The 21,054-nt window shown below is 44.4% G+C and overlaps 1 protein-coding gene across 1 annotated transcript in view; it reads right to left on the bottom strand.

Moving 5' to 3' along the window:
* Positions 1 to 561: 561 nt before the first annotated feature.
* The window catches only part of pecr (peroxisomal trans-2-enoyl-CoA reductase), a 35,925-nt gene continuing 15,432 nt past the window's right edge, over positions 562 to 21,054 (bottom strand). Inside the window, exons 4-8 of the mRNA XM_043694365.2 lie at positions 16,708 to 16,789; positions 8,355 to 8,451; positions 2,912 to 3,022; positions 1,845 to 1,956; positions 562 to 833 (exon numbers count right to left, since the gene is read on the bottom strand). Of these exons, the coding sequence (XP_043550300.2) occupies positions 745 to 833; positions 1,845 to 1,956; positions 2,912 to 3,022; positions 8,355 to 8,451; positions 16,708 to 16,789 (491 nt within the window). The 3' untranslated portion in view covers positions 562 to 744. The remainder of the gene's footprint in view (positions 834 to 1,844; positions 1,957 to 2,911; positions 3,023 to 8,354; positions 8,452 to 16,707; positions 16,790 to 21,054) is intronic.

Raw genomic sequence — 21,054 nt, 5'->3', positions numbered from 1 at the left:
TCACCTTAAAAATATTCCCCATGACTTTGAATTCCCCCATCCTCGGAAAAGACACTTGTCATTCACCCTGTCTATACCCCTCATAATTATACAAACCCCTGTAAGTTCACCCTTCAGTGCTCCAATCAATAAGGTCCAAGCCTACCCAGCTTCTCCCTGTAATTCAAACCCTCCAGTCCCAGCAACATCTGGGTAAATCTTTTCCTCTCCAATTTAATGATACCCTTCCTATAGCAGGGTGACACTGACGCTAGGTAGCAGCAGTGTGTACCTATCTACAAGATGCCGTATTCAATTTTGCCAAAGATCCTCGGACAGCACCTTCCAAACCCACAACCAGTTCCTCAGTAGGACAAGGGCAGCAGATAGATGGGACCACCACCCCCTGCCAGTTCCCCACTCACCACCCTAACTTGGTAAAATATCCTGATCAGTGCAAGATGAAAAGCTTCAACAAAACATTTTGTTTTCAGCAATATTTGAGCATTTTAAAATATGCAAATCACTATCCAAACCTCAATCTTCTACCTTCCGTGGAAAACGAGTTTGTGCTGTGTCCCCATTTGTCCTGTTGTCTATTGGCATTTCAATTTTAAACGTTTCAGTTTTATTCCTGTAATATTTGTTGGGTGAGAATTACTTAAAAAGTCTATTGTACATAAACCAGTGGAAGAAGTACAAATTCCAGCTGAGTAATTGACAATACTGGATGACGGTGTGTCCAGTTGATGGTCCCACACTTGTTCACAGTTTTGAGGGAAGTTTTCCAGTGAGGAAGTTAGTCAGAGCGGTGGAGTTCCGGCTTTCAGGAGCAGGTGGCCAACGATCATGTTCTGAGGAAAGTTTAAGAGCAACATTGACAGATACGGAGAACCTTTACCCCATGACTACATGTACCCAGTGCTTAAGTATAATCACCATTGTCCTACCAGGACAGAGGGCTTTTCTCTCGCTAGAGAGACAACCAACTGCTGGTGGATTAACCTGAGGGTCACTGTGGATCATTGGGGATGAGGGGAGAGGTTGAGAAGGAGAGTCCTTCCTGGTAACCTCAGCTGGTGCTGGAAAAGCACAGCAGGTCAGGGAGCATCCGAGGAGCAGGAAAAAAAACGACATTTTGGGCAGAAGCCCTTCATCAGGAATGAGGCAGTGCCTTTTCAGAACCACTCTAACCTCCAGCAGTATCCACTTCGGCCATGAACCCATGCTATTGCTGTTGCTCTGTGTCACTAATCAGCCAATGGAGCTAAACTGACCCATTCCAGATAAAAGAACCAGTCAGGTGCTTGTTAGTCACTGTGGCCAATGAGCGTCTCCCCTAACAGCAATGAGACAAAGCCCCAGCAAGATCTGTCCAGGGATGAATGTTGGCTCAGGAAACTGGATAACTCCTCTGTGTTTCTCTGACTACTGACATGGAAACATTTAATATCCACTCCGGACTGCAGGGGAGGAATTAATTTATTTCCAGCTGAGGGGCGGTACACCTGACAGTGCCACATAATGCTGCGAGGGTCATTCTGGGGACAGGCTCGAGTATCAGCAGTGACACTGATACCTCTCAAACAATAACTGACTTCCCACCATACCCACACTGCCAACTCGCCCTGACCCACTGAGGGGAGGCAGTCCCGGGATGATACCAATTGGTGAGATTTAGGCTCGGCTGTGGTGCCCACTGTTGTCACATGGCCTGCGATCGTTGGCTATTCACCGTGAAGGAATGGCAAGGTTCCTTACAGAAAGAGCCAGTGCAAGCTCATCTGTGCAATACTGGATGTTGGAAGAGAGACGTGAGAGTGAGTGAGTGGACAGTTTGAATGTTGAGATGGCATGGTCCTTACCAGGTACCTCCCACGGGCTCTGGTACAGGCTCTGTCCGGCATCGACCCTCACAGTCTCCCCAGTCATGAAGGAGGCTGCAGGAGACAGCAGGAAGCAAACAACCGAGGAAACCTGGTAGTGGGAGAGGAGAGAGAGAAAAGCAGAGAATGTGAGGAATAGCGAGAGCTAGATAGAGTAAACTATCAGTATGATAACGGAATGACTGTCCTGCAGGAACAGTCTGCTAAATCCTGCACGAAATGGTGACAGGATGGAACTCACTGGACAGAAACGTCTTAAAATTAATTCCCAGGGTCACGAGCTGAGCTCATCCCTCATTGCCCTCGGTGAGCTATCTTGTGGAACTGCTGTTGTTCAGAGGTCGAGGCACAACAGCAAAAAAACTGGTCGTAAGATTTCAAATACAGGGCAGGAGAAACCTACACACGCACAGAGCTTAGGACACCGTGGCACCTCAAGCCTTCTTTATAATTCAGTAGAATTCTGACTGATCTGATTATAAACTCAAACCCACATTCCCGCATATCGCTGATAACCTCCCACCCCTTAATGAACACAAATCGATTCACCCCTGCCTTAAAAATACTCACACAGTCTGCTTCCACTGCCTTTTTCAGGAAGAGAGTTGCAAAGACTCAACCCTGTCAGAGAACAAAACGTCCCCATCTCTACCTTAAATGGACAATGCCTGGTGTTTAAACAGTGGCCCCTCTGGATCCTCCCATAAAAGAAAACATTCTCTCTGCACCCACCTGGTCAAAAGCCCTCAGGATCTTGTGTATTTCGATCCAGCAGTGTCTGACTCATTAAACTCCAGGGGATACAAACCTCCAAGTATCACACCATAATCTCATTAATAACTGATGTAAGGCACATGTTCAATTCATCTGCCATCACGTTATTTTCCATTAACCCTGTGTTTATATATCCAGCTAGCTTTCTCTCATATTCAGACTTCTCCCATTTTATAAGACCCAAAGAAAGAGGAACAGCAGTAGGCCATTTGGCCCCTTGACCCTGCTCCTCCTAGCTAAGGGTCTGAGGACAGTAAAATCCAAAGGCTTACCTCCTCTGGGACACCCAGTCTCTTGGCTGGGATTTTTGGGATGTAACCTTTGAACAATTCGGGTCCCAGTTCCTTGTAATTGGCAACCGCTGTTTCTGAGAAGATGACTCCCTGGGGAATAAAAAGAATCCGGGGTTAAAGAATGGAGGGAACAGACTGTTCCTGCTTTCAGGGGAATGTGGAACAAAACCTGCCATTAGACATGGGTTTGCAGCAAAATCAGAGTGAGCGAGAGCAAGAGACAGCACAGTATCAGAGAGTGGCACAGGATCCAACCGAAAGTGACAAATCCCGCGGAGGGAGAGACAACAGAAATTTGAGGGTGCTTACATGAGGTCGGCACAACATCGTGGGCTGAAGAGCCTGTCCTGTGCTATACTGTTCTATGTTCTAACAACCGATTGAGAGAGTGAGACCCGGAGATGCCATTGCTGGCAAGGTCAGTATTTGCTGTCCTTCCCAGTCCCAGAGAGCAGTTAATCACCAGCCACATTGCTGGAGTCACATTAGAGTGAGGATTGTAGATTTCCTTCCCTGAAGGACTTTAGTGAACCAGATGGGTTTGGTAGCGATCATGGTCACAGTTACTGAGATTGACATTACATTCCAGGTTTTATTAACTCAATATAAATCCCTCCAGCTGCTGTAGTGGGTGTGAACCTACATCCTCAGAGTAATAGCCTCTGGATCAATGGTCCAGTGACAGCAGCCAAAATCTCCCCCAAAGCAAGCACTTACCTGGTGCAATGGACTGGGTATTGATGTGCGTGTGGAGACAGGGCTGCAGGATATATACCAACACCAGAATATAAATAAATAGGTTGTGATAAGGATTTATAATATATTTATTTTGTAACAGGTTATAAATTAGAATTGAATAGTTGTTTGCTTGTCATTTCTGTAAGTAGCTTATTTTAAAGGTGAGAAACTCTTTTGTCAGAAGTGGATCAAAACAACATGTCCAAGAAATCAGTTGTCTTAAGCTAACTGACGATCCAGGCTAAGGTAATTCCAGACGTGTTCACTAACATCCAGAAAAACAGAGACCAGGAGTGGGTTCAGTTCAGAAGAAAAACATCTATGCCAGCTCAAGTGCCGTTTAGTTTTGGAAGTTTCCAGGCTATCAGTGTTGGAAAGATGTCCAAGCTGATTTAGTGCTGGAAAGTGAGCTGTGTTTTTTTAAGAGTTCAGTGAGTGAGCCTGTGTCTGCGGGTCTCATGGAGTACAATGGTGGGGAGAACCCATCTACTGAAGGTGGAGAAAGGAACCAGTGCATCTCATCAGTTGTGTAAGAATCAAAGAGTGAAAATAGGAATGATAGATCACTCGTGTTGACTATCTGTAAAGAATATTGTTGGGAAAAGAGTTTGAATCTTTCTTTCTGCTGTTTTTACATTTCCAAATTCTTATATGTACACTTTACTGTTCTTTTGTGTAATAAACGTATTTTCCATAACTAAAATCCTTGTATGAATACATTCAGTGAATGACAATAATGATAGTCAAATTACAATAACAAAGATCTCAACCTGGGATCTCACTTTCCAATAATATCATCAACTGGGAATCATCAAGGAATTCTACAATTGTAGAATCCCTACAGTGGGGAATGAGACCATTCAGCCCATTGAGTGCACAGTGACCCTTGGAAGAGCATTCCACCCAGATCTAGACCCCTAGAGCATGCAAACTCCACACAGACAATCACCCGAGGCTGGAATAGAAGCCAGGTCCCTGATGCTGTAAGGCAGCAGTGCTAACCACTGAGCCACCGTGCTACCCTTGTGTGTATAATGACGCCTGGACTACATCCAACCAAACCTGGAAAGTACATTTATGACACCTGATCTAAAATACTCATTGTATTACTGGTTCCGAATCCCAGTTTGGTCATATATTTGGCTCAAAATGAATTTACCAAAGACTGTGGGACAAGGTCAAATACATGTACAGAGTAAAAGGAAGGCTGTCTTGGACTTTCCTGTGATTAAGACAAAACATGAAATCTTGTGATAGATCTAGATGAGCAATGTGGTGGCTGCTCCTATGACCAACTCTCTAAAGCAAGTCAAAACATCTGAGCGGACGGAGCCAAGTCAGTAGAGATGGTCATTCATTTCTCTCATTTGGACAACTGAAAAATGTCCAAATTACAGAGGAGGAAGTGCTGGATGTCTTAAAATGTATATAGGTGGATAAATCCGCAGGACCTGATCAAATGTACCCTAGAAGGCTGTGGGAAGCTAAGGAAGTGATTGCTAACCCCTTGCTGAGGTATTTGTATCACTGATAGATACAGGTGAGAACCTGAGTAAAGAAACTACCTCTGACACCTGTCCTATATCTATCACCCCTCAACTTAAAGCTGTGTCCCCTCGTACTAGCCATCACAAAGGCCCTCACTGTCCACCCAATCTAACAACCTCTGATTATCTTAAATGTCTCAATTAAGTCACCTCTCAATCGTCTAATGACAACAGCCTCAAGTCCTTCAGCTTTTCCTCATAAGACCTTCTCTGCACACCAGGGAACAAACTAGTTAATCTCCTCTGAACCCATTCCAAAGCTTCCACATCCCTCCTTTAATGCGGTGACCAGAATTATATACAATACTACAAGTGCGGCCGCACCAGAGTTTTGTACAGCTGCAACATGACCTCATGGTTCCGAAACTCAATCCCTCTACCAATAACATTTTTCCGCACTAAACTCTATTTGCCATCCCTCAGCCCAGCTCTGCAGCTTATCTACATCCCTCTGTAACCTGCAACATCCTTTGGCACTATCCACAACTCCACTGACCTTAGTGTCATCCGCAAATTTACTAACCCATCCTTCTACACCCTTATCCAGGTCATTTATAAAAATGACAAACAGTAGTGGCCCCACAACAGAACCTTGCGGTACACCACTAGTAACTGAACTCCAGGATGAACATTTTCCATCAACCACCACCCTCTGTTGTCTTTTAGCTAACTAATTTCTGATTCAAACTGCTAAATCACTCTCAATCCCATGCCTCTGTATTTTCTGCAATAGCCTACCGTGGGGAACCTTATAAACACCTTACTGAAATCCATGTACACCACATCAACCACTTTATCCTCATCCACCTGTTTGGTCACCTTCTCAAAGAATGCAATAAGGTTTGTGAGGCACGACCTACCCTTCACAAAACTGTGTTGACTATCCCTAATCAACTTATTTCTTTCTAGATGATTATAAATCCTATCTCGAATAACCCTTTCCAACACTTTACCCACAACCAAAGTAAGGCTCACTGGTCTATAATTACCAGGGTTGTATTACTACCCTTCTTGAACAAGGGAACAATATTTGCTATCCTTCAATCTTCTGGCACTATTCCTGTAGACAATGACAACAGAAAGATCAAAGCCAAAGGCTCGGCAATTTCCTCCCTGGCTTCCCAGAGAATCCTAGAATAAAACCCGTCCAGCCCAGGGGACTTACCTATTTTCACACTTTCCAGAATTGCTAACATCTCCTCCTTTGGAACTTCAGTCTCGTCTCGTTTAGTATCCTGTATCTCTGTATTCTCCTTGACAACATTGTCTTTATCCAGTGTGACTACTGATAAAAAAATATTCATTTAGCACCTCTCCTATCTCCTCTGACTCCATGCACAACTTCCCACTACTGCCGTTGATAGGCTCTAATCTTACTCTAGTCATTCTTTTATTCCTGACATAACTCTAGAAAGCTTTAGGGCTTTCTTGATCCTATCTGCCAACGACTTCTCATGTTCCCTCCTGGCTCTTCTAAGCTCCCTTTTTAGGTCTTTCCTGGCTAAAATGTAACTCTCAAAACAGAGTCTCCATGTGTGTATGAGAGAGGAGAGTGAGTGAGAAGCCTGAGCCTCACTAATGCCCGCTGGCCGCCTCCACTTGAGCCTCTGGTGAGCGGACACGGACAAACTGAAGGAGCCAGAGTCCCAGTGGAAAGCAACCCCGTCTCCCCACTGGGGTGTGGCACCTCCTCATTGGTCAGCACCTCCTTGTTGGTGAGGTGCCGGAAGACTGTAGGCTGGCTAACATGTGCCACTGTTTAAGAAGGGTGGTAAGGACAAGCCAGGGAACTATAGACCAGTGAGCCTGACGTCGGTGGTGGGCAAGCTGTTGGAGGGAATCCTGAGGGATAGGATACACATGTATTTGGAAAGGCAAGGACTGATTAGAGATAGTCAACATGGCTTTGTTCATGGGAAATCATGTCTCACAAACTTGATTGAGTTTTTTGAAGAAGTAACAAAGAGGATTGATGAGGGCAGAGCAGTAGTTGTGATCCATATGGACTTCAGCAAGGAGTTCGACAAGGTTTCCCATAGGAGACTGGTTAGCAAGGTTAGATCTCATGGAATATGGGGAAAACTACCTTTTGGATACAGAACTGGCTCAAAGGCAGAAGACAGAGGGTGGTGGTGGAAGGTTGCTTTTCAGAGAAATTAGAGGTGTAGTGGACATCGAAGAAGGTTACCTCAGATTACAGTAGGATCCTGATCAGATGGGCCAAATGGGCTGAGGAGTGGCAGATGGACTTTAATTTAGATAAATGTGAGGTGCTGCATTTTGGAAAGGCAAAGCAGGGCAGGACTTATACACTTAATGGTTAGGCCCTGGGGAGTGTTGCTGAACAAAGAGACCTTGAAGTGCAGAGTGGTAGCTCCTTAAAAGTGGAGTCACAGGTAGATAGGATAGTGAAGAAGGCGTTTAGTATGCTTTCCTTTATTGGTCAGAGTATTGAGTACAGGAGTTGGGAGGTCATGTTGCAGCTGTACAGGACATTGGTTAGGCCAGTTTTGGAATATTGCGTGCAATTCTGGTCTCCTTCCTATCGAAAAGATGTTGTGAAGCCTGAAAGGGTTCAGAAAAGATTTACAAGGATGTTGCCAGGGTTGGAGGATTTGAGCTACAGGGAGAGGCTGAACAGGCTGGGGCTTTTTTCCCTGGAGTGTCGGAGGCTGAGGGGTGACCTTATAGAGGTTTACAAAATTATGAGGGGCATGGATAGGATAAATAGACAAAGTCTTTTCCCTGGGGGCGGGGAGTCCAGAACTAGAGGGCATAGGTTTAGGATGTGAGGGGAAAGATATAAAAGAGACCTAAGGGGCAACTGTTTCACACAGAGGGTGGTACGTGTATGGAATGAGCTGCCAGAGGATGTGGTGGAGGCTGGTACAATTGCAACATTTAAAAGGCATCTGGATGGGTATATGAATAGGAAGAGTTTGGAGGGATATGAGCCAAGTGCTGGCAAATGGGACTGGATTAAATGAAGATATCTGGTCAACCTGAACGCCTGGAACTAAATGGTCTGTTTCCATGCTGCACACCTACATGACTCTATAATTAGAAAATAATTTGCATGACAGGAAAAGATGACATTAGAGACGAGAGCAAACATGGAGGAAGGTGAATGTACGTACGGGAGCCACAGCATTGATCCGCACTCCACTGGCTGCCCACTCGATGGCCAGGCTCTTGGTAAGATTGTCCACAGCAGCTCGTGCTGCTCCCGTGTGCCTTAGAAAGAACATAAAAGGTGAATGTTAACGATCGTCATCACCGCCTGAGAGTCAACACGAGTCTGTCAAAACTCATTGGAGGATATCTCAGTCCAGCCAGGATTCTTAACATTGTTACATTCCAAACACACACCATACGGAGATACACATTCCATACACACACTGTACTGAGATACACATTCCATACACACACCGTACTGAGATACACATTCCATACACACACTGTACTGAGATACACATTCCATACACACACTGTACTGAGATACACATTCCATACACACACCGTACTGAGATACACATTCCGTACACACACCATACAGAGAAACACATTCCACACACACACCATACTGAGATACACATTTCACACACACACCGTACAGAGATACACGTTCCACACACACACCGTACAGAGATACACATTCCATATACACACCGTACAGAGATACACATTCCATACACACACCGTACAGAGATACACATTCCACACACACACCGTACTGAGATACACATTCCATACGCACCGTACTGAGATACACATTCCATACACACCATACTGCGATACACATTCCATACACACACCACACTGAGATACACATTCCACACACACACCGTACAGAGATACACATTCCATACACACACTGTACTGAGATACACATTCACACACACACCGTACAGAGATAAACATTCCATACACACACCGTACAGATACACATTCCATACACACACCGTACTGAGATACACATTCCATACATACCGTACAGAGATACACATTCCATACACACACCATACTGAGATACACATTCTATACACACACCATACTGAGATACACATTCCATATACACACCGTACTGAGATACACATTCCATACACACCATACAGAGAAACACCTTCCACATACACACCGTACAGAGATACACATTCCATACACACCATACTGAGATACACATTCCATACACACACTGTACTGAGATACACATTCCATACACACACTGTACTGAGATACACATTCCATACACACACCGTACTGAGATACACATTCCGTACACACACCATACAGAGAAACACATTCCACACACACACCATACTGAGATACACATTTCACACACACACCGTACAGAGATACACGTTCCACACACACACCGTACAGAGATACACATTCCATATACACACCGTACAGAGATACACATTCCATACACACACCGTACAGAGATACACATTCCACACACACACCGTACTGAGATACACATTCCATACGCACCGTACTGAGATACACATTCCATACACACCATACTGCGATACACATTCCATACACACACCACACTGAGATACACATTCCACACACACACCGTACAGAGATACACATTCCATACACACACTGTACTGAGATACACATTCACACACACACCGTACAGAGATAAACATTCCATACACACAGCGTACAGATACACATTCCATACACACACCGTACTGAGATACACATTCCATACATACCGTACAGAGATACACATTCCATACACACACCATACTGAGATACACATTCTATACACACACCATACTGAGATACACATTCCATATACACACCGTACTGAGATACACATTCCATACACACCATACTGAGATACACATTCCATACACACACTGTACTGAGATACACATTCCACACACACACCGTACAGAGATACACATTCCATACACACACCGTACAGAGATACACATTCCACACACACACCATACTGAGATACACATTCCATACGCACCGTACTGAGATACACATTCCACACACACACCGAACAGAGATACACATTCCATACACACACTGTACTGAGATACACATTCCACACACACACCGTACAGAGATAAACATTCCATACACACACCGTACAGATACACATTCCATACACATACCGTAGAGATACACATTCCACACACACCATACTGAGATACACATTCCACACACACCATACTGAGATACACATTCCATACACACACCGTACAGAGATACACATTCCATACACATACCGTAGAGATACACATTACATACAAACACCATACAGAGATACACATTCCACACACACCGTACAGAGATACACATTCCATACACACACTGTACTGAGATACACATTCCACACACACACCGTACAGAGATAAACATTCCATACACACACCGTACAGATACACATTCCATACACATACCGTAGAGATACACATTCCACACACACCATACTGAGATACACATTCCATACACACACCGTACAGAGATACACATTCCATACACATACCATAGAGATACACATTCCACACACACCATACTGAGATACACATTCCATACACACACCGTACAGAGATACACATTCCATACACATACCGTAGAGATACACATTACATACAAACACCGTACAGAGATACACATTCCACACACACCATACTGAGATACACATTCCATACACACCGTACTGAGATACACATTCCATACACACCATACTGAGATACACATTCCATACACACTGAACTGAGATACACATTCCATACACACACCACACTGAGATACACATTCCACACACACCGTACAGAGATACACATTCCACACATACACCGTACAGAGATACACATTCCATACACACACTGTACTGAGATACACATTCCACACACACACCGTACAGAGATAAACATTCCATACACACACCGTACAGATACACATTCCATACACACACCATACTGAGATACACATTCCATACATACCGTACAGAGATACACATTCCATACACACACCATACTGAGATACACATTCTATACACACACCATACTGAGATACACATTCCATATATACACCGTACTGAGATACACATTCCATACACACCGTACAGAGAAACACCTTCCACATACACACCGTACAGAGATACACATTCCACACACACACCGTACAGAGATACACATTCCATACACACACCGTACAGAGATACACATTCCATACACACACCATACTGAGATACACATTCCACACACACACCATACTGAGATACACATTCCACACACATACCGTACTGAGATACACATTCCATACACACCATACTGAGATACACATTCCACACACACACACCGTATAGAGATACACATTCCACACACACCATACTGAGATACACATTCCACACACACACCATACTGAGATACACATTCCACACACACACCGTACAGAGATACACATTCCATACACACACCGTACAGAGATACACATTCCACACACACACCATACTGAGATACACATTCCATACACACCGTACTGAGATACACATTCCATACACACCATACTGAGATACACATTCCATACACACTGAACTGAGATACACATTCCATACACACACCACACTGAGATACACATTCCACACACACACCATACCGAGATACACATTCCACACACACACCGTACAGAGATACACATTCCATACACACACTGTACTGAGATACACATTCCACACACACACCGTACAGAGATAAACATTCCATACACACACCGTACTGAGATACACATTCCATATACACACCGTACAGATACACATTCCATACACACACCGTACTGAGATACACATTCCATACACACCGTACAGAGATACACATTCCATACACACACCATACTGAGATACACATTCCATATACACATCGTACTCAGATACACATTCCATACACACCGTACAGAGAAACACCTTCCACATACACACCGTACAGAGATACACATTCCACACACACACCGTACAGAGATACACATTCCATATACACACCGTACAGATACACATTCCATACACACACCGTACTGAGATACACATTCCATACACACCGTACAGAGATACACATTCCATACACACACCATACTGAGATACACATTCCATATACACACCATACTGAGATACACATTCCATACACACCGTACAGAGAAACACCTTCCACATACACACCGTACAGAGATACACATTCCACACACACACCGTACAGAGATACACATTCCATACACACACCATACTGAGATACACATTCCACACACACACTGTACTGAGATACACATTCCATACACACCATACTGAGATACACATTCCACACACACACACCGTATAGAGATACACATTCCACACACACCATACTGAGATACACATTCCACACACACACCATACTGAGATACACATTCCACACACACACCGTACAGAGATACACATTCCATACACACACCATACTGAGATACACATTCCACACACACACCGTACTGAGATACACATTCCATACACACCATACTGAGATACACATTCCACACACACACCATACTGAGATACACATTCCACACACACACCATACTGAGATACACATTCCACACACACACACCGTATAGAGATACACATTCCACACACACCATACTGAGATACACATTCCACACACACACCGTACAGAGATACACATTCCATACACACACTGTACTGAGATACACATTCACACACACACCGTACAGAGATAAACATTCCATACACACACCGTACAGATACACATTCCATACACACACCGTACTGAGATACACATTCCATACATACCGTACAGAGATACACATTCCATACACACACCATACTGAGATACACATTCTATACACACACCATACTGAGATACACATTCCATATACACACCGTACTGAGATACACATTCCATACACACCATACTGAGATACACATTCCATACACACACTGTACTGAGATACACATTCCACACACACACCGTACAGAGATACACATTCCATACACACACCGTACAGAGATACACATTCCACACACACACCATACTGAGATACACATTCCATACGCACCGTACTGAGATACACATTCCACACACAGCCGAACAGAGATACACATTCCATACACACACTGTACTGAGATACACATTCCACACACACACCGTACAGAGATAAACATTCCATACACACACCGTACAGATACACATTCCATACACATACCGTAGAGATACACATTCCACACACACCATACTGAGATACACATTCCACACACACCATACTGAGATACACATTCCATACACACACCGTACAGAGATACACATTCCATACACATACCGTAGAGATACACATTACATACAAACACCATACAGAGATACACATTCCACACACACCGTACAGAGATACACATTCCATACACACACTGTACTGAGATACACATTCCACACACACACCGTACAGAGATAAACATTCCATACACACACCGTACAGATACACATTCCATACACATACCGTAGAGATACACATTCCACACACACCATACTGAGATACACATTCCATACACACACCGTACAGAGATACACATTCCATACACATACCATAGAGATACACATTCCACACACACCATACTGAGATACACATTCCATACACACACCGTACAGAGATACACATTCCATACACATACCGTAGAGATACACATTACATACAAACACCGTACAGAGATACACATTCCACACACACCATACTGAGATACACATTCCATACACACCGTACTGAGATACACATTCCATACACACCATACTGAGATACACATTCCATACACACTGAACTGAGATACACATTCCATACACACACCACACTGAGATACACATTCCACACACACCGTACAGAGATACACATTCCACACACACACCGTACAGAGATACACATTCCATACACACACTGTACTGAGATACACATTCCACACACACACCGTACAGAGATAAACATTCCATACACACACCGTACAGATACACATTCCATACACACACCATACTGAGATACACATTCCATACATACCGTACAGAGATACACATTCCATACACACACCATACTGAGATACACATTCTATACACACACCATACTGAGATACACATTCCATATATACACCGTACTGAGATACACATTCCATACACACCGTACAGAGAAACACCTTCCACATACACACCGTACAGAGATACACATTCCACACACACACCGTACAGAGATACACATTCCATACACACACCGTACAGAGATACACATTCCATACACACACCATACTGAGATACACATTCCACACACACACCATACTGAGATACACATTCCACACACATACCGTACTGAGATACACATTCCATACACACCATACTGAGATACACATTCCACACACACACACCGTATAGAGATACACATTCCACACACACCATACTGAGATACACATTCCACACACACACCATACTGAGATACACATTCCACACACACACCGTACAGAGATACACATTCCATACACACACCGTACAGAGATACACATTCCACACACACACCATACTGAGATACACATTCCATACACACCGTACTGAGATACACATTCCATACACACCATACTGAGATACACATTCCATACACACTGAACTGAGATACACATTCCATACACACACCACACTGAGATACACATTCCACACACACACCATACCGAGATACACATTCCACACACACACCGTACAGAGATACACATTCCATACACACACTGTACTGAGATACACATTCCACACACACACCGTACAGAGATAAACATTCCATACACACACCGTACTGAGATACACATTCCATATACACACCGTACAGATACACATTCCATACACACACCGTACTGAGATACACATTCCATACACACCGTACAGAGATACACATTCCATACACACACCATACTGAGATACACATTCCATATACACATCGTACTCAGATACACATTCCATACACACCGTACAGAGAAACACCTTCCACATACACACCGTACAGAGATACACATTCCACACACACACCGTACAGAGATACACATTCCATATACACACCGTACAGATACACATTCCATACACACACCGTACTGAGATACACATTCCATACACACCGTACAGAGATACACATTCCATACACACACCATACTGAGATACACATTCCATATACACACCATACTGAGATACACATTCCATACACACCGTACAGAGAAACACCTTCCACATACACACCGTACAGAGATACACATTCCACACACACACCGTACAGAGATACACATTCCATACACACACCATACTGAGATACACATTCCACACACACACTGTACTGAGATACACATTCCATACACACCATACTGAGATACACATTCCACACACACACACCGTATAGAGATACACATTCCACACACACCATACTGAGATACACATTCCACACACACACCATACTGAGATACACATTCCACACACACACCGTACAGAGATACACATTCCATACACACACCATACTGAGATACACATTCCACACACACACCGTACTGAGATACACATTCCATACACACCATACTGAGATACACATTCCACACACACACACCGTATAGAGATACACATTCCACACACACCATACTGAGATACACATTCCACACACACACCATACTGAGATACACATTCCACACACACACCATACTGAGATACACATTCCACACACACACCGTACTGAGATACACATTCCATACACACACCGTACAGAGATACACATTCCATACACATACCGTACAGAGATAAACATTCCATACACACACCGTACTGAGATACACATTCCATACACACACCGTACAGAGATACACATTCCATACACATACCGTACAGAGATACACATTCCATACACACACCGTACTGAGATACACATTCCACACACACACACCGTATAGAGATACACATTCCACACACACCATACTGAGATACACATTCCATACACACCATACTGAGATACACATTCCACACACATATCGTACTGAGATACACATTCCACACACACACCGTACTGGGATACACATTCCATACACACACTGTACTGAGTTACACATTCCATACACCCACCATATTGAGATACACGTTCCATACACCCTCTGTACTGAGATACACATTCCAAAACGCACACTGTACAAAGATACAGGTTCCAAATGCACTTCGTACTGAGATACATGTTGTAAACACACACTGTCCCGAGGTACACGTTCCAAACACACACCGTACTGAAATACACATTCCAAATACACATTCCAAAGTTAACATTCCAAACTTACACTATACTGAGATACACTTTTCATACACATGCCATGCTGAGACACATTCATACACTCACTGCATGATACACATCATCCCAATCACACCCTGACTGAGGTTATACCCAGCTCCTCGCTAATCCACTTTTTTGGGCTCCAGATCTGATCACAGGAATACTTACGACATTCCTGGGAAACCTTTCCACATATCTGCCACAATGTTCACAATGACCCCACCGTTCTCCTTCATCCAGGCAGTATACACTGAAACACAAGGAGAACTGGCTCAGAGATGTCACCACGTATTCCTGCTTTTCATCTCATCCTAACTCCCAAACTGGATCGTTGTCCAACAAACCACAAACTCTCAACAATCACAGCCCAGCCACGGATCTTACATGCCCCTTTCCCCTCATTTGCCCAAACTCAATTACCTATGATTTTTAAAATTCATTTAGGTGGTTTGGATATCACTGGCTGGGCCCAGCATTTATTGCCCGTCCCTAGTTGTCCCTTGAGAAGGTGGGGGTGAACTGCCTTCTTGAACCGCTGCAGTCCATGTGCTGTGGGTAGACCCACAATGCCCTTAGGGAGGGAATTCCAGGATTCTGACCCAGCGACACTGAAGGAACAGCGATATATTCTGAAGTCAGGATGGTGAGGGGCTCAGAGGGGAACTTCCAGGGGGTGGTGTTCCCATGTATCTGCTGCCCTTGTCCTTCTAGATGGAAGTGGTCATGGGTTTGGAAGGTGCTGTCTGAGGATCTTTGGTGAATTTCTGCAGTGTATCTTGTAGATGGTACACACTGCTGCTACTGAGTGTGGGTGGTGGAGGGAGTGGGTGTTTGTGGATGTGATGCCAATTAAGCGGCTGCTTTGTCCTGGATGGTGTTGAGCTCCTTGAGTGTTGTTGGAGCTGCCCCCATCCAGGCAAGTGGGGAGTATTCCATCACACTCCGGACTTGTGCCTTGGAGATGGTGGACAGGCTTTGGGGAGTCAGATTACTCATTGCAGGATTCCCAAACTCTGACCTGCTTTTGTAGCCAGTTGACAAGTCCAGTTGAGTTTCTGGCCAATGGTGACCGTCAGGATGTTGATAGTGGGGGAGTCTGTGATGGTAACACCATTGAATATGAAGGGGCGGTGGTTCGATTGTCTCTTGTTGGTGATGGTCATAGCCTGGCATTTGTGTGGTGTGAATGTTACTTGCCACTTGTCAGCCCAAGCCTGGATATTGTCCAGACCTTGTTGCATTTGAACATGGACTGCTTCAGTATCTGAGGAGTGGTGAATGGTGCTGAACATTGTGTAATCATCGGGGACCATCCCCACTTCTGACCTTCTGATGGAGGGAAGGTCATTGATGAAGCAGCTGAAGATGGTTGGGCTGAGGACACTTCCCTGAGGAGCTCCTGACTTGGAGGAGCCAGTGTTGGACTGGGATGGACAAAGTTAAAAATCACATAACACCAGGTTATAGACCAACAGAATTATTTGGAAGCACTAGCTTTCCGAGTGCTGCTTCTTACTCAGGTGGTTGTGGAGAATAAGATCATAAGACTCAGAATTTATAGCCAAATGGCCACAGTGTCATGAGATGTGAGAGAGAGGGTGTAGTGCAGTGGGGTCACCTGTAGTGTGACATGAACCCAAGGTGCTGGTTGAGGCCATCCTCATGGGTACCGAACTTGGCTATCAGCCTCTGCTCGGCCACTTTGTGTTGTCGCCTGTCCTGAAGTCCACCTTGGAGGACGGTCACCCAAAGATCCACCATGCACGCAGCGAACACTTATGTGACTCAGCAACGTTATCTATTTCACACACTGCAGGCAAGGATGCCCTGAGGCGAGACCAAGCAGAGGCTACGACAACATGTGAATGGACACCACGCAACATCACCAGGCAGGAGCGTTCCCTCCCAGTTGGAGAACACTTCAGCAGTCCAGGACATTCAACCTCGGAGCTTCGGGTGACCGTCCTCCAAGGTGGACTTCAGGACAGGCGACAACGCAAAGTGGCCGAGCAGAGGCTGATAGCCAAATTCGGTACCCATGGGGATGGCCTCAACTGGGACCGAAGGGTTCAAGTCACACTACAGGTGACTCCACTACACTTTCTCTCTCGCTCTCACACACACACACACCCTCCCACACAGACCCTCTCTCATACACAAGCTCTCTTTCATACGCACGCACCCTCTCACAGACATATACCTCATCACACTCACTCACACACACACACACACATATATACATACACTCTATCACAAGCACTCACACATACTGTCTCTCCTATACGTGCTCACATACACGTTTGTAGGGTGAAAACGTTTTTGTAGAATTATATTTTATTTTGCTCAAAAACTGCATGAATCCATGTAAAACTCTGTAAATCCCACTTTAGAAATAGAACCAGTCTAATTCAACATTGGGACACAAACAGACCTCACAGCTTAATGCATTGCCTGAGCTGAGATGAGATGGCACCTATTGTTAGAAAAGTTAGACCTTTCTTGAGAATGTAATTTAAAAGTAGTCCTGGGATTTACATATCAGAGAACATGTTGCAGTTGTATTTCATGTTGCAGTTGTATAAGACTCTGGTGCGGCCGCATCTGGAGTATTGTGTGCAGTTTTGGTCGCCATACTATAGGAAGGATGTGGAGGCACTGGAACGGGTGCAGAGGAGGTTTACCAGGATGTTGCCTGGTATGGTAGGAAGATCGTATGAGGAAAGGCTGAGGCACTTGGGACTGTTTTCATTGGAGAAAAGAAGGTTTAGGGGTGACGTGATAGAGGTGTACAAGAAGATTAGGGGTTTAGATAGGGTTGACAGTGAGAACCTTTTTCCACGTATGGAGTCAGCTGTTACGAGGGGGCATAGCTTTAAATTAAGGGGTGGTAGGTATAGGACAGATGTTAGGGGTAGATTCTTTACTCAGCGAGTCGTGAGTTCATGGAATGCCCTGCCAGTAGCAGTGATGGACTCTCCCTCTTTATGGGCATTTAAACGGGCATTGGATAGGCATATGGAGGATAGTGGGCTAGTGTAGGTTAGGTGGGCTTGGATTGGCGCAACATCGAGGGCCGAAGGGCCTGTACTGCGCTGTATTTTTCTATGTTCTAACAGAAACCAACACTTCTAAAAGATGAAAGACCTGATCTAAAATTGTTAATGTATCATCACATCTCCATGACACTCATTTGGCTATAAATTCTGTGTCTTATGACCTTATTCTCCACAACCACCTGATGAAGGAGCAGAGCTCCGAAAACTAGTGCTTCCAAATAAACCTGTAGGACTATAACCTGGTGTTGTGTGATTTTTAACTGAGGAACTCCCGCAGAGATGTCCTGGAGCTGAGATGATTGACCTCCAATAATCACCACCATCTCCCTGTGTACCAAGTATGACTCTAACTAGTGGAGAGTTTGCCCCCTGATACCCATTGATTCCAGTTTTGCCAGGGCTCCGTGATGCCACACTCGGTAGAATGCAGCCTTGATGTCAAGGGCTGTCCCTCTCCCCTCCCCTCTGGAATTCAGCTCTTTTGTCCATGTTTGACCCAAGGCTGTAATGAGGTCAGGAGCTGAGTGACCCTGGGGGAACCCAAACTGGGCGTCACTGAGCAGGTTATTGCTGAGCAGGTGCTGCTTGATAGCTCTGTTACTGACCCCTTCCATCACTTTACTGATGATCGAGGAATTGGATGAGACAAAACAAGAAACAGCTGGAGAAACTCAGCCGGTCTGACAGCATCGGTGGAGAGAGACACAGATTTAACGCTTGGGAGTCCTGCCTTTTCTTCTGCACTCCTGGGTCATACCATGTCTATTCCCACACTCCATTCCCCACTACATTCCCCACACCTTCAACCCTCCCCTGGTCAAGATAGACCAGTGAGCCTTACTTTGGTTGGAGGTGAAGTGTTGGAAAAGGTTAGAAGAGATAGGATTTATAATCATCTAGAAAAGAATAAGTTGTTTAGGGATAGTCAACATGGTTTTGTGAAGGGTAGGTCGTGCCTCACAAACTTTATTGAATTCTTTGAGAAGGTGACCAAACAGGTAGTTGAGGGTAAAGCGGTTGATGTAGAGTATATGGACTTCAGTAAGGCATTTGATAAGGTTCCCCACGGTAGGCTATTGTACAAATATAGAGGCATGGGATTGAGGTGATTTAAAGGTTTACATCAGAAATTGGCTAGCTGAAAGAAGACAGAGGGTGGTGGTTGATGGGAAATGTTCATCCTAGAGTTCAGTTACTAGTGGTGTACCACAAGGCTACTCTGTTTGTCATTTTTATAAATGACCTGGATAAGGGTGTAGAAGGATGGGTTAGTAATATATGTGGATGGCACTAAGGTCGGTGGAGTTGCGGATAGTGCTGAAGGATGTTGTGGGTTACAGAGGGACATAGGTAAGCTGCCGAGCTGGGCTGAGAGGTGGCAAATGGAGTTTAATGCAGAAAAGTGTGAGGTGATAGAACAGAATGATAATTTATTGTCACTTGTATTTTTACAAAAATT

Source organism: Chiloscyllium plagiosum, unplaced genomic scaffold (assembly GCF_037043375.1).
Source record: "Chiloscyllium plagiosum isolate Xiang-an unplaced genomic scaffold, Cpla_swu_hap1 HiC_scaffold_7, whole genome shotgun sequence".
NCBI classification, from domain to species: domain Eukaryota; kingdom Metazoa; phylum Chordata; class Chondrichthyes; order Orectolobiformes; family Hemiscylliidae; genus Chiloscyllium; species Chiloscyllium plagiosum.
The sequence above is the reverse complement of the archived record's forward strand: the minus strand, read 5'-3'. Positions and strand labels throughout refer to the sequence as shown.